Source organism: Myotis nattereri (assembly GCF_964212035.1).
Source record: "Myotis nattereri genome assembly, chromosome: 1".
NCBI lineage: Eukaryota > Metazoa > Chordata > Mammalia > Chiroptera > Vespertilionidae > Myotis > Myotis nattereri.
Window position 1 is genome coordinate 139,556,424 of NC_138075.1, and position 25,547 is coordinate 139,581,970.

General features: G+C 42.0%; 1 protein-coding gene across 1 annotated transcript in view; it reads right to left on the reverse strand.

The window, feature by feature from the left end:
* Positions 1 to 3,190: 3,190 nt before the first annotated feature.
* Positions 3,191 to 25,547, reverse strand: part of PRTFDC1 (phosphoribosyl transferase domain containing 1) — a gene marked incomplete at both ends in the record, with an annotated part of 103,071 nt that continues 80,714 nt past the window's right edge. The window contains 7 exon segments of the mRNA XM_081106641.1: positions 3,191 to 3,238; positions 5,873 to 5,949; positions 9,048 to 9,094; positions 9,572 to 9,606; positions 9,608 to 9,652; positions 11,074 to 11,091; positions 22,110 to 22,175. Of these exon segments, the coding sequence (XP_080962767.1) occupies positions 3,191 to 3,238; positions 5,873 to 5,949; positions 9,048 to 9,094; positions 9,572 to 9,606; positions 9,608 to 9,652; positions 11,074 to 11,091; positions 22,110 to 22,175 (336 nt within the window).

Consider the following 25,547-nt stretch of genomic DNA (forward strand, 5'->3'; position numbering starts at 1 on the left):
AAGATATGAAGGTGGAAGTAAAACAGTAAGCAGTTATGAAACATAACATGGGTTCTTATTCTTTATGAATTTAAAGGAAGCTAGAACCTGGTTACAATATGCCACAGACAGTTCAGAACCAAACAAAGGCTGCTTAGTTGTTTACTTTGCATTTGCTCCTTTTAGGAAGTGAGGAAAAAACAGCTCTATGGGCACTCAAGTTTATTTTCAATTAAAATCCCTATAAATTAGAAAACATCTCATAAAAACAAGGGAAAATGGAAAAATATTATTCAGAAAAAACTTTCTTAAATATATTTTTTTCTATAATGCCTTGGATTGTGTGATCAGTCTTAAAAGGACACTTAAAATAATAATTCAACCTCTGTGCTCCTGTTTAGGATAACACATAATAATGTTTTTTTCCTTTGGTGCAAGTAAGAGGAAAAATTTATTCTTGCTTAGTTTTGAGCATTGAAAACACTTGCTCCTCCTCCAGATTCTGCCATTTGCTCATGTCCCACATGAATAAAAGGATGCCACTTAGAAACCGGGGCCTTGCTGCCATTGTATTTTTTCTAATTAAAATTCAGAGTATTAAGCACAGTTGAGTACGTCCATGCATCCATGACATACCGTTATCACATGCCGGAAGCTCCAATCAAGAGCACTGAGCCAGGCTCATTTCATAACATCATTAACATTCATTGTATGCTGTGGCTCAGAAAGGCTTTGTCAAAGCAGATAATAACAGCCTGTCAGGAAAGTGCAAACAGAAATTTATATTAAATTGTCCTTTCTATCCTTTTTTTTTTTTTTTTTTTTTTTTAGTATGGGAATCTAGCTGCATTTCCAGTACATGGGCTCAGAGCTTAACTAAAAAGACTTCCAGGTTCTTAGGACTGCAAAATAGTACAAAGAAATAGAGTATATTTTTTAAAAAGTTAAGTAAGGGAGAACCAAGATGGCGGCATAGGTTAACGCCGGAGTTTGCTGCTTTGAACAACTACTTCAAAAGTGAAACTAAAAGACAGAGGGACATCACCCAGAACCACTGGAACGCTGGCTGAGTGGAAGTCCTACAACTAGGAGTAAAGAGAAACGCACACGGACACTCAGAGGAGGCGCAGTGCTGAAGTCAAATTCTGAGGTGCGGAGTGCGCGCGCGGAGCGGGCTGGCGGCGGAGGGTGCGGTTGGCGTTTTCAATCCGGAGGGAGTCGCAGACTCTGAGCTCCAGATCCGGGCGAGTCTTTAGGGACCCAGACTCAAACGGGAGAAGCGGGACTGCCTGGCTTTGGTCAGAGCGAGTGCAGCTTTCCCTCCGAGCTTTGCAGCGGGTGCTGGGACTCAGAGAGGCAGAGCCCCTGGGGACAGGACTGAGAGCGGCCATAACTGCTCTCTCTGGCCCACCCTGTTGATCCTGTGCGACCAGCCCCGCCCAAGCCCTGCACAGAGGCATTTGCCGGATAGCCTCAGGCAAACGCCAGATTAGCACCTCCCTAGAGGACAGAAGTTCTCTCACTGCTGACACAGCTGATTCTCATAGCCACTTGGCCTGGAGGGCAAACCCTCCCTGGAATTAGCTACAAGACTGCACACAAAGGCCACTAGGGGGTGCACCAAGGAAGCATAACAAAATGCAGAGACAAAGAAACAGGACAAAATTGTCAATGGAAGATCTAGAGTTCAGAACCACACTTTTAAGGTCTCTCAAGAACTGTTTAGAAGCCGCCGATAAACTTAATGAGATCTACAAGAAAACTAATGAGACCCTCGATGTTATATTGGGGAACCAACTAGAAATTAAGCATACACTGACTGAAATAAAGAATATTATACAGACTCCCGGCAGCAGAACAGAGGAGCGCAAGAATCAAGTCAATGATTTGAAATGCGAGGAAGCAAAAAACACCCAACCGGAAAAGCAAAATGAAAAAAGAATCCAAAAATGCGAGGATAGTGTAAGGAGCCTCTGGGACAGCTTCAAGCGTACCAACATCAGAATTATAGGGGTGCCAGAAGATGAGAGAGAGCAAGATATTGAAAACCTATTTGAAGAAATAATGACAGAAAACTTCCCTCACCTGGTGAAAGAAATGGACTTACAGGTCCAAGAAGCGCGGAGAACCCCAAACAAAAGGAATCCAAAGAGGACCACACCAAGACACATCATAATTAAAATGCCAAGAGCAAAAGACAAAGAGAGAATCTTAAAAACAGCAAGAGAAAGAAACTCAGTTACCTACAAGGGAATACCCATACGACTGTCAGCTGATTTCTCAACAGAAACTTTGCAGGCCAGAAGGGAGTGGCAAGAAATATTCAAAGTGATGAACACCAAGAACCTACAACCAAGATTACTTTATCCAGCAAAGCTATCATTCAGAATTGAAGGTAAGATAAAGAGCTTCACAGATAAGGAAAAGCTAAAGGAGTTCATCACCACCAAACCAGGATTATATGAAATGCTGAAAGGTATCCTTTAAGAAGAGGAAGAGGAAGAAAAAGGTAAAGATACAAATTATGAACAACAAATATGCATCTATCAACAAGTGAATCTAAGAATCAAGTGAATAAATAATCCGATGAACAGAATGAACTGTTGATTATAATAGAATCAGGGACATAGAAAGGGAATGGACTGACTATTCTTGGGGGGGAAAGGGGTGTGGGAGATGCGGGAAGAGACTGGACAAAAATCGTGCACCTATGGATGAGGACAGTGGGTGGGGAGTGAGGGCGGAGGGTGGGGCGGGAACTGGGAGGAGGGGAGTTATGGGGGGGAAAAAAGAGGAACAAATGTAATAATCTGAACAATAAAGATTTAATAAAAAAAAAAAAAAAAAAAAAAAAAATAAAAAGTTAAGTAAGAAATATTTGAGTAACTAGGTGTGGGTAAAGTATTTGAGCATAATGACTGTGTGAATGAAAACAAAAGAAGGTGCAGCTCAGGAGTGTGAAGGTAGGTAGAACTCATGAGTCATAAGGCAGAGTGTTTAATTTGGAACGAGTCAAATGAAAACATTGCTTTCTTTTCCTTAAGAACGTTTGATGCTCTTTATGTTATAATCTCAGAAAAGAAAGCTCTGTCATTAAAACATTTTTTTCTTTTTTACCCTGCTGAGTGAGGACGCCTGGGGAGACAAACTTCACACAGTGGCTTCCTGAATGTAGTGTAAGTATGATGTTATCGGGAGAGAATTTACTTCTTTAGACTCGATACTTTTCTTTCCCGTGTTCATTGATCACACGTATGTGCTGAAACAATAAAGAATTTAATAATGCATCAGTTTCTTAACAAAATATGAGGCGCTGACAATGTTATGTAATAATAAAGACCATCATCCTGTATTGGTTACTGTTTATTTAAATTCTAGAAGCCTGATGCAGGAAATTCGTGCATGGGTAGGGTCCCTAGGCCTGGCCGGTGATCAGGGCTGATCTGTGGGGTGACAGGTGGGGTGATCGGGCGGCCCCCACTGGCACCCACCTTGGCTTGCCTGGCACTGGCTGCTCGCCAGCCCTGCCCCCCACTGCCACCGCCTTCCTCTGTGGGGAGATCTGCCCCTCCCCCACCCCCCCTTGCTGGCACTCACCTTGGCTGACCTGGGGCCTGTGGGCTAGGGGCAGCTCCTGCATTGAACATCTGCCCCCTGGTGGTCAGTGTGAGTCATAGCAACTGGTTGTTCTACCAGTTGTTTTGCTTTTTGGTCAATTTGCATATTAGGCTTTTATATAGGATATTTGTGTATTTGTGTGTGTGTGTGTGTGTGTGTAACATCTAAAGAAATCCATTCGAATGCTTGACAAAAATGCTTTATTGTTTTAGTTTTGAGCCTTTTTCTAAATTTGGCTCCCTAAGTCTGTAACAACCAGAAATGCTTAGGGAGCAGTAGGGTTAGCTGTGATGGAGATAGAAGTCTCCTATGGGTAAAATTACAGGGTGAATGGAGAAACAGCCATAATAAAAATAATATGTACTCTTATTTGACCCTTTGGATAGTAAGAAATGTGTCAGGAATATTTTGGTTGCAAGCAACAGAAATGGAGTCAGGCTAATATAAGCAAAATAGGGAGATTTATTGGTAAGACACTGAGTAGTTCACAGAAGCAAAGAAAGTGCTGAGCAATGAAGGAAATGAAAGACAGGAACAGAGGTAGCTCCAGACCTCAGTCCACTGGTTAAGCCTCAAACTCCCTGGTCTCTGTGATTTTGGTTAAATTTCTATTGAGAAAGGGGGGGGGGGGGGGAGAGAGAGAGAGAGAGAGAGAGAGAGAGAGAGAGAGAGAGAGATTGATTGGCCTGTTTTGGGTAATATGTCTCTATCGTTCAGTATGGTCAGGGCCACACAGCCAGGGGTCGATGTCTATATGGGAAAACTATGGTACAGAGGTCACCAGGGTGCAAAGTCCCGGGTGCCTAGCAAAGGACAGCTGTAGCATAGGACCTTGTCCCCAGGGTGACCTTTCCTCTCCCGGCAGATCGCTGTTCCCGCCGTTCGGACCCCTGACCTCTACTCCCTAGATAACACCTAGGCCTCAGTTGTGCTTCAGCTCCAGGCCCAGAAAAGCAGCAAAACCAGACAAGCTAACCTCAGGGCCAGCTGCCTTGACTAATGACCTCCTGTGCCAGCCAGTCAATCAGTGGAGACCTCAGCACTGAAAGACACATCTGAAAAGCTGCTGTGAATATCTGTGAATCGTCTATTAAGATCTTCCCCTGGGACTTCCCCTAAAATCTCCACCTTTAAGACCCTTAGGACAGAAAACCCATCACACTCTCCCTCATGGGAGCACACCGCAGTTTTCCCTCCACTTCCCTAAACCCCCGCAGTGTGTCACCTTGACTTTCCTCACTTCTAAGCTCCAAGGGCCTTTCTTTTACCTAATTTGTTTCCTAAGCCCCTTTCTCCTACACGTTACTTCTTATACCTCTGTGATTTTCCAAATAAGTGTTCTCTTATAGTTTGAGTCTTGGCTCTAAATTCTTCCTTAGCCACAACTCAAGTACAGATGTTGCTGAACCCAGGTCTAGTGGGACCCCACCAATAAACAACCCCTGGTGCTGTTCCTGCCACCAATACAACTATTGCCCCCAAATTGGGAATAGCTATAAGCTAGCTGCATGCCACTCAAATTGGTACCTGCTAGATTTCAAGCTCCGACACAAAATAGGTTATAGAATATTTACCACTAGGGGTCCAGTGCAAGGATTCGTGCACCAGTGGGGTCCCTCGGCCTGGCCTGTAGGGATTGGGCTGAAACTGGCTCTCCAACATCACCAAGGGGTCCTGGATTGTGAGAGGGTGCAGGCCAGGCCGAAGAACCTTACCGGTGCATGATTAGGGATGAGGAGGGACCACGGGAGGGCTCCAGGGAGTGGCCAGCCCATCTAGCACAGTCCTGATCGACTGGACCCCAGCAGCAAGCTAACCTACCGGTTGGAGTGTCTGCCCCCTGGTGGTCAGTGCGCGTCATAGTGACTGGTCGAAAGGTCAAACGAATAGTCGGACACTTAGCATATTAGGCTTTTATTATATAGCATTACTGTGGGTAAGTAGGCATAGTCAATGACTTGGAGAAAAATCAATACCAAGCCATAGTTCTGCTTTTGGCTTCCTTATTTCTTTAGTATAAAATAGAGCTCATAAAAAATAAAAATAGAAATTAAAAAGAGATAATCATAATTGCTTCTATCACCCTACTTCCTCCCTTGCAGGGTAGTGGGGGGAGTGAATTGAGATTATGCATGCAAAGTGCCCAGAATATTCCTGACATAGAAGTTATTCAATAAATGGCAGCCACCATTATTATTATTTTAATAATTAGCTAAATTGATAAAACTGTTAAGTCCTTGTGAAATGGGGGTAGGGATATGCATGCAACATGTACATTCAGATCTCTGAGGTATTCATTGTAATCTAAGGCGTAACCCACCACAAATAAGTTTGGAATCTCAAATCTAGCATCTGAGCAGAGAGAGAGAAGAAAAAAAAAATCAAAATTTAGATAACAAGCATAAAGCCACCATATGTTAGTGTTGACACTTCAATGGTGAGGACTTTTCATTGAGGCAGAAGTAAGTGAAAAACGTGATAAGCAATGCATAGGACGAGCCCAGCAGGGACCTGGACCCGAGTGAGAACTCAGGAAGACAAGACAAAGAAGCCAACATACAATAAAGAATGACTGTGCTCCTGGTATCCGGATCTGAGAAAGGGCTCAGGCAGCCCAGTAGATAGTAAGAAGTATGCATGAGTTAGTGATGTAGGCGTGTTGTTCCAAAGCAGTATCTAATGGCATAATGCCAATGCAAACACTCTGAAAAGCATGAAGTGCAGTTCACGCAGGAGGTATTACGATACTGCAGTACGTGAGTAGGTGTGCAGGCTGTTGCAACTAAGAGGTGATCCTCACACTGCTCAGTGTCCCCGGCAGGATACAGAGCTGGGAAGCAAAACCTGGGAGACAATATGAAGGAAGTGGAATTGTTCATCTTGAGGAAGAGAATGCTTGGAGTTCACAATGCAGATGACAACGATTCGCTCTTCATCTCTATTAAGGGCAGAAGGAGAGTGAATGGATTTAAATGCAGTAGAAGGTACTCAGGTTAAGCAAAAAAGAATTTATTGAAAGGAAGATGATTTTTATTGCAAAGGATCCTTAAGGAAAAGACCATACCTCTCCTATATTGGAGGCTTTGAGACAGAATAAATGTGCTTATGGTCCAATGTTTTGGAGTCTGTGTTTGTCACAGTATTGCAGGTGAGCGATACACTTGCCTGCTTTTATGAAACTATACCTTGATGCAGCCAATGGACTTAGAGCCCTGCGGGTTACCTCCATGGTACTGCCCACCACCACTTTGATTCCTGCGACCAAAGATGCTTCCACATGGAGAAACCAACTGGTTCCTGCTCACAGAACATGCTAGAGGAGAGGAACTTACTTTCTGGGGGACTACTAGTACATTATGTGTCACTATTTGATCGTCCAAACTGTAGGTTCTTGAGAAAAATAATCAGAGGGGATGGACGAGCAGAAGAAAAGATGTCATTGGACACAGAAGAAAGAGTCGATTAGGAGAAAGGAACAAAAAGTACAAAGATTCAGAAATCCAGAAAGAAGGAAGAAACAGGGATTCTGAGCTAGCTAAAAGAACGTTAGGAAACCCTGATTGTAGCAATAATAGTGATTTCACAGTGAGCAATGCAAACCCGAGAACAGGCATGGCAACTCAGACTGGGAAAAGCCAGTTGAGAAAGCCCAACCTTCAGAGTGTCATGGAATAAGAGGGAGACTTACTTGGTTGAGTAGGATGGGAGCCAGCGTGACCTATCTCTAGCTGGGTAAATGGGTGCAAGTCCTACTCTTAGGTCTGCAATGGCAGATGTTACAGGTAGATTGCAAGCGTAAGAGCAGTGATTAAAACCAGACTGCCTGGGTTCAACACTGGCTCTACAGTTACAATGATGTGACCTTGGCCAGCTATTTAACCTTGTTATGTTCAATTTCCTCGTCTGTAATGTGGGCATAACTTTAGCATCTACCTTAGAGGATTAAATGTGTTAAACTTTATTAATGTTGTTGCTATAAGTGACACAAAAATTAACAGAATGTCTGAAGTGAATGCCTTTCAGTTAAAACTTTTTCTGAACAGTGTCTTACATTATTTCCTTGGAAGATTTCCGTTTACTAACCGTGTCCAACTTTAACTACATCCAGATTATATTCCCCAAACCAATAACTGGACAGGAACACACTACAGGGTCTATCTGCCCAGAACTGACATTGTCTAGATTTAATACATCCCACATAGGAATGAAACTTGTGTTTTTGAATAAAGAGTCACTGGCTAAATAGCACTGGCACATTACCCATCCATAGCATGCTTCTCTTGCTGCAATGTTTGTTCAGCTTGCTAATGAGAACCGTGGCCAAATTATCCCAGAGGCTTGAGAGCAAATGTAAGTTATAAAAATCAAGCTGAAGTCTGCCTATGCAAGTGAAAAAAAAATCACCTCCAGTGTTAGAATAATAAATAATCAAGCTGCTTGTTTATCCTCCTGCCCTAGATGAGAAAAGTCCCCCAGAACACACGTCTGAAGGCAAGTGTGAAGATAGTATCTATAGATATTTGCTCTGCTAATTCTTTGTTATTGTTTTGTTTCTGTGAAGTTATATTTTATTTTTTATTGAATTACAGATGACATACAATATGACCTTAGTTTGAGGTGTACAACACAGCAGTTTAATGTTTTTTAAAAATATATTTTTTAAATTGATTTCAGAGAGGAAGGGAGGGATAGAAACATCAATGATGAGAGAGAATCATTGATTGGCTGCCTCCTGCGGACCCCACCATGGGGATCGAGCCCACAACCTGGGCCTGTGCCCTTGACTGGGAATTGAACCGCGACCTCCTGGTTCATAGGTAGACACTCAACCACTGAGCCACTGCGGCCAGGCATGGGTTGATGTTTTTATCCATTGCAAAATGATCAGCACAATAGCTCTAGTTACAATGTTATTGACTATATTCCCTATGCTGTTCACTTAATTCTTTGTGTTACTGAACTTTTGTTCGGAGTGGTGGGGAGATGATTTGGATTTCCCCTTCGTGTGCTAAAATTCAGGCTCGCTGCATGTCAGCACTGCATTGCCTGGTATGAGAATGCCTCTGAACCGTTACCCTGGCCTCTCCATGTCCCATGTGGGGATGGCGGCCACGGCAGGAATCCTGCGCATCTGTGTCAGTCCAGAGAGGCCGAGTCTCCCTCCTCCACCTGAAACCGATTCTCTGAGCTCTTGGAGATAAGGTTCTCTGGAAAACCTAGATATCAAAATATCCATGCACACAACTGAGTTCCTGTGAGCGGAGCAAGGCAGGAAATGTAAGCCCCTTGTTGCAAAGAGTTCTAGTTTCGCTAGCAAGGCTGGGAATTTGCGGGTCTTTCAAACCTATGCAGCTTCCACTTCAGACAGAACGCCGACAAATAGGAATTTCTTACACACAAACTACCGCCATGAGGCAACCCATTAACAAACAAAACCCCAAAACACCTACAGCCAGGTCTAAAGCCATGATTTCTAGGTGTCCTCTTCACCAACAAACTATCATTAAAAAAAAAAAAGCTTCAGTGATCCAAATAAAATCTCTGTGAATTGCAAATAAAATGGAATATCATTAAAATATGTAGTATTTAAAATACGTATTTTTTTCCCCTTGAACACATGGGGCATCCTCCCAGCCCTCCAACTCATGCTTCTGCTAGTGCGGCACCAGCTCAGTGACTCTCAATAAAGGAAGGGAGGGGGCCCTGGCCCTGGGGCCCAGCCAGCTGCTCCTGGAAACAGCTCGAGGCACAGTCAAGAGGGGCTCAGCCACAGCGAAGCATGTGCTCTTCCCTTTCCTCTTTCTCAGGCCCGCAGTTCAAAGGGCTGTGTGTATAGTGTGGCCAAACTGTAGCACCCCAGGGCAGAAGGTCACTGGTTTGGAACAGACTGCACTCTCTGAAAACAGCATCCCGTACCAGCATCCCTCTTGGGCTCCTTTGGAAAGACAGAAACAATGATGTGCGTCCTCCTCACCTGGCCACCTGAATCATGTTGGGCTTGTGTTTTTCCTGTGCTGCCGAGCAGCGCTTTCATGGTCCCTGTTCCAACAACATCCTTTGCAAAGAGAACAAATTCAACCGAATGCACTTGGGCAGTGTAGTAGATTTTTCATTCAGGCAGATAATTATATTCCTTATTAATAATGCATCCCTATTAGAATTGCGATCAAATTGGAGTCAAAGTAGGAGGCAGAATTGGTTCTATTTTTTTGGACTGGTGCTTCTTTCTGGAAGGTGGGTTGGGGAAATACATTGGTGAGTATTTCCTCAAACTCTGAGCTGGGATGAAAGGCTAAATTCAGCCTTTGGAGAGCATGTGGGGCTCTCCCTGAGTACATTTGGACTCACTCACACACTTTCAAGGACTACGATTTGGCCCTGAGGTTATGTGACACAATACAGGACGCATGAATTTTCATGGACCGGGGATGTACATCTGAATACACTGAATGGATAAACACCTCCCCCTTGCCCTCCCCACTCAATAGGGGACTCCATGGCTAGGAAGTGAGATGTGTCTGGACGGCAGCTGGTGACGGCCCTTGAATTCTGAGGGTGTGAGCCTGCAGTGAGCTGAGGCTCATCTCCGCTGATGAGCTGCTGCTCAATTAGAGTAGAATGGGCAGCAGCAATTTATTGTCCTCGGGACAGAAATCAGCTGTCAGGAACTGATGATTAAAACAAGAGGTCTGAATTTAGCCAGAGTTGGGCAATTCATTTGGCTAGAGGGTCTACTTTATGGGTTATGTCTGAGCCAGAACTGCAGATACATATGGCACACCCAGGCAATTGAGTAACAAAAGCTTGAAGACAGCGCCCCCCCCTCCCCCCGACCTCCCCCCTCCCCCCCTGAATTTCTGCCAGCTGATAAGACAGGTGTGCTCTTGAAGGAAACAGGAACATTTGCAGTCCACTGCTGCCCCAAGGCCGGTGTTTTCTCTCTTTTTTTCTTTTCTTTTCTTCCTTCCCTTTATCTCTTTCTTTCTCTCTCTCTCCCCTCCACTCTTTCTTTTCTTCCTCCCCCTCTTCCTTCTTTTTTAAACAGAACCAATTAAATTAATTCATAGCTTTCCTTTGGACTGCCATTTTAAAATTGATTATATTTATGATTTGATGCAAAGGTAGAATTACTCAAAGTCCTTAGCAAGAACACCGAGGTAAGAGTGAAGAGGGTCCTAACCTCGGCTTAAGTATGAAGTAAATTTGGCTTTGTGGGTTAGTTTTCTCTTCTGCAAAAATGTCTGATTCACAAATGGGTATAATGACCAATTAGACATGTGAGGAATTAAATATATAAGCCTTTTAAATGCGTTATTTCAAGTCCCTGATTCTAGTTGGCTCCTACTCAATAAATTTGGAGAGCCATGCACACAGGGGAACTCAGTAAGTCCTTGGGCAACTTGATAACAAACTCTACATTTTAAAACTCACCGTTCATCCTTTCAACTTCCAAATATGGGTATAAAGTCAGCTTACCTCAACAATGAGGACATTCTGAAAAAACAAACAAACAAACAAACAACAATACACCAGTTATTCTCAAATCTAATGAAAATCTGGCTCACAAGATCAGCACACATTTTGCTTATGGTTGGAATTTTCCAATTTACTTATTTGGTCCTCCCCTAGTCATCTAACCCAAATGCTTGGAGATAATCTAGGTGTTCCAGATTCATTTTAATAGTCTCTCTGGAATTACTGGGTGCTGCAATACTTATTAATATCTATATTCAGGTTAGGAGCAGGCTTATCTTCCACCCTGTCACTTGTCTGAAGAGCTACCCATAGTCATTCCACCTTCATAAGTCTGGCAAGTGCCCCACCCAGCATTCTTTGGGATACAAAGCTTATTATGCATTTTCCAGGAAAACAAAGCCAGCATAAACTGCATTGCTAATGGAGACAGTGCTCTGCAGAGGGATCATGTGTTCAGCTGGGACAGCCTATTTCCTGCATAGCCACCAACATCATTGGGATTCTGCACTTACTCTCGAATTTTCAACCCTGAGGAAAGGGGTTGGTTACAGAGAGGGCTGTCGGGTGCCTGGTTTATATTTTCAGTGACATGATTAGGTTCCTTGCTATGTGCTTTCAAGCCACTCATTGACTTCTCCCCTGAGAACACTGGTTATATTTCATTTAAATTTCTTTTTTGACCTGTCTTTCCAAGTCCATGAGGGTGGGAATCAAATTTATCTTGTTTGTTACTGTATTCTCAGTCTCCAGCACACAAACCTGCATATAGATGCTAAATAATTATTTGTTGAATGAAGGGATAATAATTAATTATACTTATTGATGAGTTAAAATCAACCAATTAAGTGGATTAGTAGTTACATGTCAACACCGTCCCACTGTATTATTATGCCATTCCAATTAAGTAAGTGGTGTGGATATTTCCTTAGTGTATTGGTTTCTTTCTTTAAATGATCTTTCATTTATCCCAGTTATTTATATAATAGTTTAAAAATTGGATCAAGCCTTACACCTTAGATATCTTCCTTATAGAACTGCAAAAGGGATTTAAGTGATACAAATGTTAACCAACCAACTAAAAACTCTGTTAAATTTGCACCATATTACTTTGTGTGTCAAATGCATTTTTAGGTGAAATTCTTTCTAGAAGTGTTTTTCTCTCAGGTATGGTATTTTATTCATTAAACACATGTTAAAAATCATAATTTTATCACTAAAATATAAGATTATTTTGTTGATTTTTAAAGTAGGTCACATTCCCAGTGTCCTCTCTACCCTGAGAATCTTACTGACATAGGAATCCACTTGGTATTTGCCACACATTTGCTCTGCTCTTAACCATCAACCCATAACAGTTAGTTAGGATGTGAATTTTTAGTTTGAACAAGACTTAACAACCATGCCTATTAACCAATTGGAATACTTGGATAATATTTGGTTAATTTAATTTCCTAGTTCACAGTCTCTTTTAGTTTTTATCTGATAATGAAAAACCTTTCTAAAATCTGTTTGTCTGAATTCTTGCCTAATTAAGTAAAGTGCACTGAAAGTAATTAAATCTGTTTTGTGAAATTTCAGAATCTTGCAAAGCAAGAGTCATCTTAGAAAAAATTAGCTTCAACTATAGGATATAGTGGTGGCTGTGTATTAATCCAGAGATACATTGTCAAAATTACTTAAACACATTTTGAAATCAAGGTGATGTTCAAAATCAAATAGAAAAGTCTGTTTTTAAAATGTTGATGTGTGCCTTTTTAAAGTATTTAAAAATGTTTATGTATTTAAAATATACTAAAGTTATCATGATATTCTTTATTATGCATAGCTCAATATTATCACATCTAAGAAAAATGACAATTTCTATTATCATATTAAAGTTAGTACATATTTAAATTTCCCCAGTTGCCTTTAAAATAGCCTTTGTAGTTGGTTTGTCAATCTAAGATCACGCACTGGATTGGTAATTCTCTTTTATTTTAAAATAGCTCTCTTTTTCTGAACTTCTGTTTCTCAATTTAATAATTTTTGATATCATCTATTTGCTGTATTGTACAATAGATGAGAATTTAGTTCTTTCACACTAACTCACTTCCTTTCTCCATCCCCTAATGCAGTTACTTTGTTATGACTCTATCTTTTTGTGCTGCTTACATTTTCCCCAAAAAAGAGTCAAGTAGTGTACTGTAATTATATTTCCTCTTAGAGCTGTTTACTTTTTTCTTAGAATTCATAATTGTTTTTTCTATCATCTTCCAGTGTCGTATCCTGAAATAACCCTCCATTATTTTTTAAAGCAAGCTTTCCTTTCTTGGAAGAATTACTGTGAGGAAAACATTGGTTAGTTATGGTTTAACTATATTTCTCAGAGGATTCTGGAGGACTAATGAATGGGTTGGTAAAATCTGTAACAATACCAAGACCTTTCTGTTATGTACAGTACTGTACAGTATTAGAAAGTATAATCATTTAGTGGGTGTATGAATGATGGGCGGGGAATGCTGGTATGGACACACTGGCTTCTTTTAAAAGGAAACTATGCAGATATCTAGAGTTAGTTAATGAGTTATACAGAACAGTATCCTGTCTATAAAGAGGTAATATGCAAATTGACTGTCATGACCTCACACAAGATGCCTGCCCCCATGCCATCACAAAATGGCTGCTACAAGATGGCTGGCTGGGGAGGGCAGTTGTGGGCGATCAGGCCAGCAGGGGAGGGCAGTTAGGGGCAATTGGGCCTGCAGGGGAGGGCCATTGGGGGTGACAGGGCCAGCAGGGGAGAAGTCAGGCGTCGATCAGGCTGGCAGGGGAGTGGTTAGGGGGTGGTCAGGCTGGCAGGCCGAAGGGGTTAGGGGCAATCAGGCAGGCAGGCAGGCGAGTGGTTGGGAGCCAGCAGCCCCGGATTGTGAAAGGGATTGTGAAAGGGGTCCCAGATTGGAGAGGGTGCAGGCTGGGCTGAGGGACACCCCCTCCCCCAGTGCACGAATTTCATGCACCGGGCCTCTAATTACATATATATTTACTTTCATTTACAGAACATTGTACTATGTTTTCAAATTCTTCATTAGTAATATATGCCACCGTCTGGATTTTTCAGTGGGCCATGTGTTACGTGAAAAGTTCACCTCTAATCAAAGCAATGCCTTTCATGCTTTTGGAAGCTTGACTCCTCATGTGAAACTGTTAGGGGTAGAATTAGAATATTGGGGACTAGCTATTAGTTATAAGAAATACTAATAAGAAATATTAATCATGCTCTATTAACCATGATTGTTTTGTTCAGATTAAAGGAAGCACATTGAAACCTGGCTGGGGATTATACACGGGACCTGGGAGCTCACCTGGAAATGCAGCCCATCCTCCTCATCTGGGAGCTGCCTATCTTCATAGAAAGATTAACATCCAATCTTGTGGAAAGGCAGCAATGGAGTCCCCAATGCCCCCTGCCCTTTGCAAAACCCCCAGCCCACATTGCCCACATTGCCTATAATCTGTAACCATTATGCCCATTCTTATTCCTTTTGCCCACTTCCCCACGTAATCTTTGTCTGTATCCCATATAAGCAGCTGGCTTATGGGGGGTGGGGTGCAGAGCAGATTTTCGTGGGTGACCTGCTGCTCTCCCATACTGCCGGCATTATGGGAATAAATGTTCATATATGATTCAACCCTGTCTCTGCTTAATTGGCTCAAGTAGTGACTGGCAGCCCAGATCCATAGGTTCTCTGGTTTCAAAATAAAAAGTAGCCCAAGAGGAGAAAGAAAGCAACTATCCTAATTTGGAAGCATTTTTACCAGTATCTAAAAGAACTAATCTCTTTACATTTTCATGTACCAAGATTAACTTTACAAGATAAAGGATGAAGACTAACTCATCTTTATACTACCTACATATAACACGGAGACAGGTATATAATAGCTGCTCAAGAAATGCCTGTGGAACAGATCAACAATTCTGACCATGTGGGCCATGTGTTACGTGAAAAGTAATTTCTTTTACTTTCTCTAGTTTGCTATACTTTTGATACACCCCCTCCAGTTTTTCCTTAATGATGTACAAGTCCTCCTTAATTAAGTTATACTTAATATTTACTGTTTTTAATTTGGCACTAAAAAATCTGCTAAATTCCTTTTTTTTTTTTTAAGTGAGCAGCCTTGGAAATTTCATCAGAACACATTATGCCTCCTAAACATTTGCAATCTGATAACTCTGATCACTGAACCTGAGATGTTCGCCAGTTTCTGTCTTAGTCATCTCATCGCACCTAGCTCACTTCCTCCCAGAAAGCCAGTACAATCTGCAGCCTGAGGGCCACCAGCAAAATCCTATGGGGGATCTCTCAAGTGTGTTCTTTCCCTGCTTATTGTATGATCCTAATCGAAGCTAATCACATCGCGCTTAGTGAAGAAAAGGAAAAGAAGAAGGAAAGAATTATACAAACCTAAATGGTTTTCTTAAACACGTTATTTAGTCTTTTAAAAATGCAAAATGATTAGCATATCACAGTCTAATCTTCAGCAGCTCCGTTTTGGGACTGCGGTCACACCAAGCAGCGGGGATGCCAACCATGAATAGGAGTGTGAAGATAAACCCCAGGGAGAAAGGAATGTAGTTCAGCATTTCATTTTATGTGATAATTCACAAAATTGCCAGAAACATCAGTTGGTAGGCATTTCCATTATTGTTCTCTGCCTAGTGAGATGCAATAAAAAGGAATGATTTCAAGAGTGAAGGCAGCCAAGTAGGACATTTTGGCAGGTTTCAATGTTTCATTCTGGCATTTGATTAGAAACTTACTTAGGGGCGGGGGGTGGGGCACATCTCCTGGATCTTGCCCTGAACCTGTGCGTCTGTGTTTTCCCCTTGCCAGATTTGAGCTTGTCTCCATGCATTTGGTTTTATTCCGCTCTTTCAGAGATTTCTCTTGAACACAAATAAAATCTTGCTTTACACACATTTTATGAAGTGCCGGGATTAAATCAACTTTGAAAAAAATCAGCCAGAGAACACGGAGCACAGACAGCTTAAATTCACTGAGTAAAATGCTTTTAACATTGTGAGTGAAGAGGCCATTTAACTCCATCATTGCGGGCTCCCTTATTCAACAGCCATGACCTATTTTGAATCATGACTCAGCCAGCCTCCCTTGTGAATGTCTCTCTCTTTGCTTAAAAAAAAGGAAAGAAAGAAAGAAAGAAAGAAAGAAAGAAAGAAAGAAAGAAAGAAAGAAAGGAGGGAGGGAGGGAGGGAGGGAGGGAGGGAGGGAGGAAGGAAGGAAGGGAGGAAGAGATGTGAGTGGGGGCTGTCTAGAGTCTCCCTTTTCTAAATATGTTAACTCTCACGTCTTTAGAGGGATTAAGAGTTACACAGGACAGTTACGGGGCTGTTAGTGCTTCTAACTCATAATATGGGAAATTACACAGGTAAGCTGTTTCCCCATGTTTTTGAAAGTTCTTTCATAAACAAATTTGAAAAACTCCTTTCTAACCCTCCTGCCTTCATTTAACCATGTAACTCTGTCGCTTCTCCTTCTCTTCCACTCCTATCCTACCTTGCTCAAGTAGTTCATTTACACACTCAGGTTTGCTTCACCAACACCACCTCCAGGCTGGCCTCTCTCCCTTCCTTCTGTCAAGTCTACCCTCCTGCCAGGTTCATTTCTCCAAAACACAGCTTCATGATGTCACCTCTGCTCAACAACTTTTGTGGGTCCTCTTTGCTTTTCTGAGCAATTCAAACTCTTCATTGAGAAATTCAATGTAGTCTACAGGCCAAATCCAATTTACACACTCAGTTTTTTAAAATTATTATTTCTACAGTTCTGACTAATTTCCTTCACTCACACTGGCCCAGGCCTGTCCTCTGCTCTCCTATTTCCTGCCCTCATTCAATGCTATTCTTCCTCTCCTGTGTTATTATTCCCAGACCTTCAGGTTCCAAGGAATCCCTCATCCTCCTTTCACTAAGATAATTACAGTCCCAAGAAATCATTCCTTCTTTAATCTCAAGGAAAGAGTCTTGTGTGGAAAGCATGTGCTCATTTAGACAGAGTCAGGGAAGGCCTCCCTTACACAGGAGACTTTAGGCTGAGGCCTGCAGGATAGGAGGAGAATGGATTCCAGGTGGAGGCCACAACTTGTCCAAGATCTTGGCAGGAAGGAGCTTCGCCAGTATGGTTAGAGCATTGTGAGGAGGTTAAGGTGGTGTCTGATGATACTGGTAAGGAGACAAGGCCAGATCATGCAGGTTTTACAAGCTGTAAGAAGGAGTTCAGACTATAACCTCAAGCACTGGGCATGGGCTACTAGGTAAAATACAGAACACCCAGTCAAATTTGAATTTCAGATAAATAACAACTAACTTTTTAGTGTAAGTATGTTCTAAATATTACAAGGGACATATGTATATTAAAACGTATTTCATTGTTTATTTGAAATTCCAACTTAACTTGGTATCCTGTTTTTCGTTGTTTTTGTTAAGTCTGATAACCCTAGTTGAGAGTTTGCTGAAAGGTTTTTGGTAGGCAAGAGAAGTGAACCAATTTGCATTTTAAGAAGACCCCTTTGGCTGCTTTGTGGAGAATGGTAAAGGGTGGCAAAGTTAACTAAAGGTAGAAGTTCAAGGAGACCAGTCAGTCCAGCAAAGCAACCCAGAGGAGGGGTGGTGGTGGCCTCACCCCGGGAGACCAGTGCTTCTCCAACCTTAATGTCCAAAGGAATCATCTAAGGCTCTTGTTAGAATGAACTTAATTCAGAAGATGTGGGGATCTGAGATACTACATTTCTAATAAGCTTCCAGGTGGTACTGACCTTGCTGGTCCCTAGATCAAGCATGTCAAACTCAAAGGCTTACACGGGCCAAATAAACAAGGTTTGAGTTTATGTGGGCCGCAAAAAAACCCCAAAAGCTTCAATTTTCATAGAAACATAGGTTTATTTCCATAGAGACATGCTGAATGCAAAGAACTGAAATAAATGAGTAATTGTTAACATAAAATAATAGAATATTTTAATAAAAATTAATATTTTTTCTTGAACATTAACTTACTAGACACTGAATAAACTGCACAAATTAATAAGCATAACGCAAATAAACCTATTTTTCTTGTTCTCCGAAAGCGAAATATTTCCTGTTGCGCACACCAAATAAGTCAGTCTAAGATTAATGACGTGGCAATCAGCTGCTAAAATATTCGTTGCTAGTGTTAGTGGAGAGAAATGGTGCGCTGGTAAGATGCTAAAGGGAAATGAATGCAATGTGATTATAGTAACCAGTCATTAGAGAACATTGTAGATCATTATTAATAATTATGTATAACAGGATATTGTTAAAATTAAGTGACAAAATTTTTATTAAAATGTTTCTTACATACTGTTATATTGTCTGGGCTGCAAGTTTGACATTCTTGCCCTAGATCAAAAGTTAGCAAACTATTGCCCATTGGCTAAATGTGGCTTGCTGCCTATTTTTGTAAATAAAATTTTATTGAAATACTAGAGACCCAATGCATGAAATTTGTGCACGAGGCGGGGTGGGGGTGGGGGGTTCCCCTCAGCCCAGCCTGAACCCTCTCCAATCCGGGATCCCTCGGAGGATGCCTGACTGCCTGTTTAGGCCCGATTCTGAGGCAGTCAGACATCTGTCTCACAATCCGGGACCACTGGCTCCTAACTACTCACCTGCCTGCCTGGCTGATTGCCCCTACTGGCCCCCTGCCAGCCTGATCACCTCTAACTGCCTCTGCCTGCTGGCCTGGTTGCCCTAAACTGCCCCCCCCAAACCTGGTTGCCCCCAACTGCCCCCCTCCCCCGCTGGCCTGGTCACCCCTAACTGCCCCCCCCAGCATGGTTGCCCCCAACTGCCCCCCACCCCCCGCCAGCCTGGTCACCCCCAACTGCCACCTACCAGCCTGGTCACCCCTCACTACCGCCCCTGCTGGCCTGGTCACCCCCAACTGCGCCCCCCCCCCCCCCCCCCGCTGGCTTGGTCACTCCTCACAGCCTCAACTGCCCTCCTTGTTGGCCTGGTCACTCCTCACTTCCCCCCTGACGACGTGGTTGCTCCACACAGCCTGCTGTTCAGTTGTTTGGTTGTCCCTCACTAATCCTCCTGCTGGCCTTGTTGCCCCACTCAGCCTGTTCGGTCATCTGTTCGGTTGCGATGGCCCCTGGCTCTTTATATATATAGATAGCCACTTGTTTCCATGTTATCTATGGCTGCTTTCATGCTATGACTGCAGGGGTAAGCAGTTGCCACAGAGACTCTATGTCCCATAAACCTGAAATACTTACTATCTGGCCCTTATCAGAAAAGTTTGCTGAACCCTGCCTTAGACCACACTTTGAGTAGCAAGGGTCTAGACTTGGGTGATTACCAGGGAGATGGAGAGAAGTGGGCAGATTCGAGGTATACGTGAAGGCACAGAGTGTGGTCTCCGCTGGCGTGTTCAGCATTCCCTTCTGATGCAAGCCTAAGCACCTGGAACTGCGGGATCTCAACCTTACGTTGTCGTGACATCTGAGAACCTGGCTAATCGATGTTGATTCATCTTAGAAATATTAAACCATTTGTATTCTAAGGCCAAGGGATTTTACTTGGCATATGTTGTACGTCTATGCACACATGGAGAGTGTAAAGATACTGCAAAGTGGTACCTGGAAACCTAAAAGAATGAATTGTCAGAATAGTAAAAATTGAAGCCGGCTCCTGTCATTCTTACTGCTGGCTGGTTTTCCATCTCTCCTACCTCAACTTCCATGGTCTCTACTTTCTCATGGGGATGGTCCGTGTAGTAATTACGGGAGGGGATACTGAGGCACAGCGCTATCACCCCTTCCGCTTACTCTACCCCCAGGAAGGAAGTACCCTTTCCTCAACCTCTTTTCTATCTCTTAATGGAAGGGACTACCCAGTGCTTATCCAAGAGGCAAATTACTCTAAAAGAAAATAGAACATGATTTCAGAAGGACAGAAGGACCATAATTCTATGTGCAATTTTTGTCATGGAGGCATTCATTTGGGGTTCTTAGAGTTGCAACTTTGACAGACCCTATGATAAAAGCACAAGGTACATAATAAACTTGTGTAATAAATCTATAAGGCAATGTCACACAACAAAGTACTAAATTGTCTTATGTTAATTAGATGTTACCCAGAATTATGGTGATTATTTTGCAATATATACAAATATTGAATCATTATGTTGTACATCTGAAACTAATATAATGTTATATGTCAATTTTTAAAATGTGCATTAACTTAGAATTCAGTTGCTATTTGTAAACATATCTATCAGATCTTAGGGGAAAAAAAGTACAGTAATAATGTTAGCTTGGTATAATGACTTAAATTGTTTGCCTCATCTTTTCCTAAATGAAAACAACGCTTCATATTGAACGACTATTTGCATACAAAAACTATATAAAACAGATGTAGTTTAATATTGGGCTGTGCTCACTATCACTTGCCAGCTTTTGACTTTCAGGAATACTGATGACGTATTTCCACAGTATTACAGGCTGCAACCTAGCTTTATCTCTGATGTTTACTTCCCCATTTGATAAAAATGTACTATTTAAGTTGGGTGATCTTACCACACACATTAAGTTAAACATATTACTATAGACTTACACATCATACATTGATACATTATGGGTCATGGAAGTAGAGGTAGGAGAGATGGAAAACCAGCCAGCAGTAAGGACAGGAGTCGGCTTCAACCTTTGCTAGCCTGTCAAATGATTCTTTCAGGTTACCAGCTACCATGGACTGACACATGCAAACTTTCAAATAGCGATAAAATTATACATTTCATAAAAATAAAATAAAGGTAAGTTAAAAGATAAAAAAAATAGAATGACATCATTTAAAGACCACTCCAGGGGTATTAAAAGTTATGAATTTTGAGAAATTGCTTTGTGTATTTTAGCTTCCTAGCATGTTATTCTATACACTGAAGTAGTAACATCAAATGGTGGCCTAGTGCTGTGTTAACATCAAGTTAATTCCCATTTCTATGGGACATAATTTACTACTAGATAGTAATTTAACACTTGGGTGCCACAGTTTGCCTTCAGAGTCAGGGAAGTAGCTGTTTTGTAATGAGTCCTTATGGTGTTGGAGTGTCCTGAGTGTTATTTATTCATCTTGTGATTAAATGGGACTGGTATTCCTTTTCACCATTCGGCCATTGCATAACAATAACAACCGCAAATAGGAGAGATTAAGCTTGTGTAACAGACTGAGCCATTTTACTTAGAAAGCTGGAGCAGTTCAGAGATAATGGGTACAAGGTATATCAGAAGGGAGAGCTGAGCAAAAACAAAATCTGTGTTGCTTTCATTTACAGCAAAACCTTCACTTCAGGTCACATTGATGCAAAGAGCAACTGCTTTATGAAACACTCTTTCTCCGGATGCATGCATTTATGTCAGAATCCAAACGTTTTTCCCCACTGGATTGCTAAGCCTTGGCAAGTTTTGGAATCCCATGTTAAAATGGAAGGCGTGTTCCCCATGATCTAACGGGTTAAATCTTTTTAATAAGGGGGAAGGGCAAAGGGCTGAAAAACGTGCTGTCACAAAAGTCTTTTTTATTCTCTCCCCCGATTTTGTACATTTCAACAAACCTGTGTATGAAATGTCTTACTGGAGTGCCTGGGTGCTGAGGCATAGACGAGGGACATAAAGCAGACAAGTAGAGGGAAAAGCCTCCTTTTCAGGAGGCACCTGAAAGGGTGAACAGACAAGAAAGAACAAGGAGTGCCAAGGGGTTTTGCAATACGAGGCTGTCTGAAATAAGATGGGAAGAAAGCTCGCAGACGAAAGATTTGGTCTGCATCACGTCCTGGAAGCATTATAAAGGAGTGTTTTATAAAGGAGAAATCATTACAAGAGTTCACACATCCATTTGCATGAATTAGCAAACCCTGGAGAGTGTCTGAAATGTACTGCAAGTGCTGACCTGAAATGAAGGTCACCGATTTCCCCACAACGTCAGGCATCAGTGCGAACTGAGCAGGGTTACATGAGCAAACCTTTCCTGCCAGTATTGAAAGGCCATAGCCTCCAATCATCTGCATCTCGCCCATGAACTGGTCGTTCTAAAGACAGAGAAGCCGATATTTTACTGTACAAGGAAACCTGTAGGGCACATTTTTCTGTCTACCCAGCTAGTGGCTAGATTGCGCCTCACAAAGATAGCACAAATAGCCACTACAGGTTCTTGGTTGCCTATGGTTACCAATAGCCCCTCGCTGCTCCTGTGCTTGAGACAAAGCATTCTAACGACTGGGGGAGAGACTGTGGAGAGAGGGAATGGAAGGAGTGCAGAGAGGACAAACAAACCTAATTTTGGAACAAAAAATTGGAAGCTGTCTCAACCTCTCCGGAGGCAGAAGGAATGGGAGAAGACAGTCACACTCCTGGGGTGGAGAGAGCCCCGGGGGTCCCAGGAGTGGGCCAAGCGTTTGTCAACTGTGCCAACATGTCTGCAGCGCAGAACAATGAGGCTGTGGTTCCCAACGCGATTCCAGGCCTCCTCCACTCCCTGCAGCGCGGGTCCTCTCCCTCAGCAGATGTCCAGGGCAATGCTGACAGGCCAAGGATCAGGAACCACCGCACTTAGGCCTTCAGGCATGGATGAGAAAGCCTCAGGAACTCTCTGCTCTTCTAGGAAAATGAGACTCAGAACCTTTGTAGAAGACTTCACTCAAATCTCATGAGGTTATGAGCATTTGCTTTCGCGAGGCTTCTGTATGGGACATCATCTCTCCTAATTAAGCGACACACACACACACACACACACCCCAAAATATGGATTGTTAATGAATATCACAACAGAGAACATGGGTGCAAAACAGCAAACTGAGTGCAGGCAAGTTGTTTTCTAACTTCATTACCGAGACACAGTCAAGGAACTGAAGCAAATACCCTCCAGGCTTCATGACCCATCAAGACTGCTGTAATGTTGCAACCCCTGTGCAAACAGTGACCTGAGGGAGCAGGCGACAGTGTAGGCACCATGTGCACATTGTGTGGAACCAGGACACAGCTTCCATTACTGCTGTGGACAGGTATTGCCTTTGCCAGTTCAGTGCTTTCTTCTCTTTTTCTGCTGAGACAGCTCCGCCTCCTTCTGAGGGGAATTATTCCATGTGGATCAGGTGGAGCTAGGCCTTAGCCATGCAAACCAGCTACGCCTGAAGATATACCCAGCCCTGGACTTTCCACCAACCCAAACCAATTTATTCCCTTAGGAATTTCCTTGGGTTGGTTTGAATTGGATTCTGTCACCTGAAACTGAGTCTCGATCTAGACATAGAGTTACTTTATCATAGAATTGGTCATCAGGGAAGGGGAAAAGAAAAAACACACAGGCAAATAAATAGTATAATAGTTTTACCAATGAAACAGGATTTGTCTTCTTATCTTTTTGTTCAAGAGGAAAAATAAATGACTTTAACATGTTTTTACATCTGCTTGATAAAGGAGTGGAGAGAGTTCTTGAAAGTGACCCATTAAGTTATTAAAAATAATTATTTTCTTCTTGTGGGAATAAATCTTAAAAGGAGAAAAATCAAAAGATCATCCAGAATTCCTGGATCTCTTGCTGTTTTTGTACAGACATATATAATCATATATCAGCAAGAAATCATGTCAATAGGTTAAAAACTTGTCAAAAATGTTGAAGGAGAAAATTTTGTCATTTCTAGAGGTGCTGAGATATAGGAGTTAACAGAAGAAGAATTTCTGCAAATTAGACTCAAATATGTTCTCTCTCTCTCTCTCTCTCTCTCTCTCTCTCTCTCTCTATATATATATATATATATATATATATATATATATTCCAAGAGGAAGAGAGAGGGAAAGAGCGATAGAAACATCAATGATGAGAGAGAATCATTGATTGGCTGCCTCCTGCATGCCCCATACTAGGGACGAGCCCATAATCCTGCACGTACCCTGACTGGGAATTGAACCTTGACTTCCTGGTTCATAGGTCAATACTCAACCACTAAGCCACACCAGCTGGACTCAAATATGTTCTTTAAAAAAATGTTTTTATTGATTTCAGAGAGAGCAAAGGAGAGGAAGAGAAATATCGATGTGAGAGTGGAACATTGACCAGCTGCCTCTTGCACACTCCTTACTGGGGATTGAGCCTGCAACCTGGGCATGTGTTCTGACTGGGAATTGAACCAGTGACTTCCTGGTGTATAGGACGATGCTCAACCAATTGAGCCACACCATCCAGGCTCATATATGTTCTTAATAGCAGCAGGAAAAATAAAATTTCAGTACCTCCAGAGGACTGAGGTATACAGAACTGGATACAACCATTAAACCACAAAGTTTAATGTAACAAATGAGATTTATACTTTGGCAGATCAGAGTGTATTTCACAATACTTCTATTATCATCTCTATTCTATTGATTAAAAACAACAACAACACAATACCTCAGAAAGCTAAATAATGTGTTCTAAGTCACACAGTAGGGTGTGGTGCTAAGCAAGTCTTATTTCAGAAGGTCTTACGTGCAAGTTTATAACGTGTTTATTTTTATTTATTTATTGTTGATAGTATTACAGGTGTCTTCCTTTTTCTCTCCCTTTACCCACCTCCACCCAGCCTCTGTCCCCCTCCCTCTGGCCATCACCACACTATGATCTATGTCCATGGGCTATGTATATATGCTCTTTGGCTAACCTCTTCACCTTCTATAACATGTTTTAAATATTAGATTTATCCTTAATTCATCTGGAACTTATATCTTCCAAGTATGTGTATAGTCAATTGTCTGAATACCATTTATTAAATTGTTTATTTTTTTCCCTATTGGTTTGAAATGTCATTGGTTTTGATTTGATAATATTTTATTTGGCCTACAGTTTTAAAGCAAAATGATGTTGGCCTCATATAATGAAGTGGGTGGTTCTTTATTTATTTATTTTTTTAAATTTTTATTTTTCAATTACAATAGACATTCAATATTATCTATATATCTATATATCTATATATATAAAAGCCTAAGCAGCCTTTACCACTGGTCAACTGAACAATCCATCGGCCGGTCGCTATGATGCACATTGACCACCAGGGGGCAGATGCTTAATGTAGGAGCTGCCCGCTGGTGATCAGTGTGTTCCCACAACCAACCTTCCGTGGCCAGGCAACCTCCTGAGGTCCCTCCCCTTGGCCGGCTGGCCCGATTGGCCCCAATTAGGACTGGGTGAGACGGCCCGATTGGCCCAGATCACTGCCAGGCTGAGGGACCCCACCCATGCATGAATTCATGCACCAGGCCTCTAGGTTTGTATAAATTTACAAAGTGATCCCCCTGATAATTCACATAAACACCTGGCACCATACATAGTTATTACAATATTATTGACTATATTCCCTATGCTGACTATATTCCCTATCCTTGTGACAATTTTTATTTTATTAAAAAGTTTTTATTGATTTCAAAGA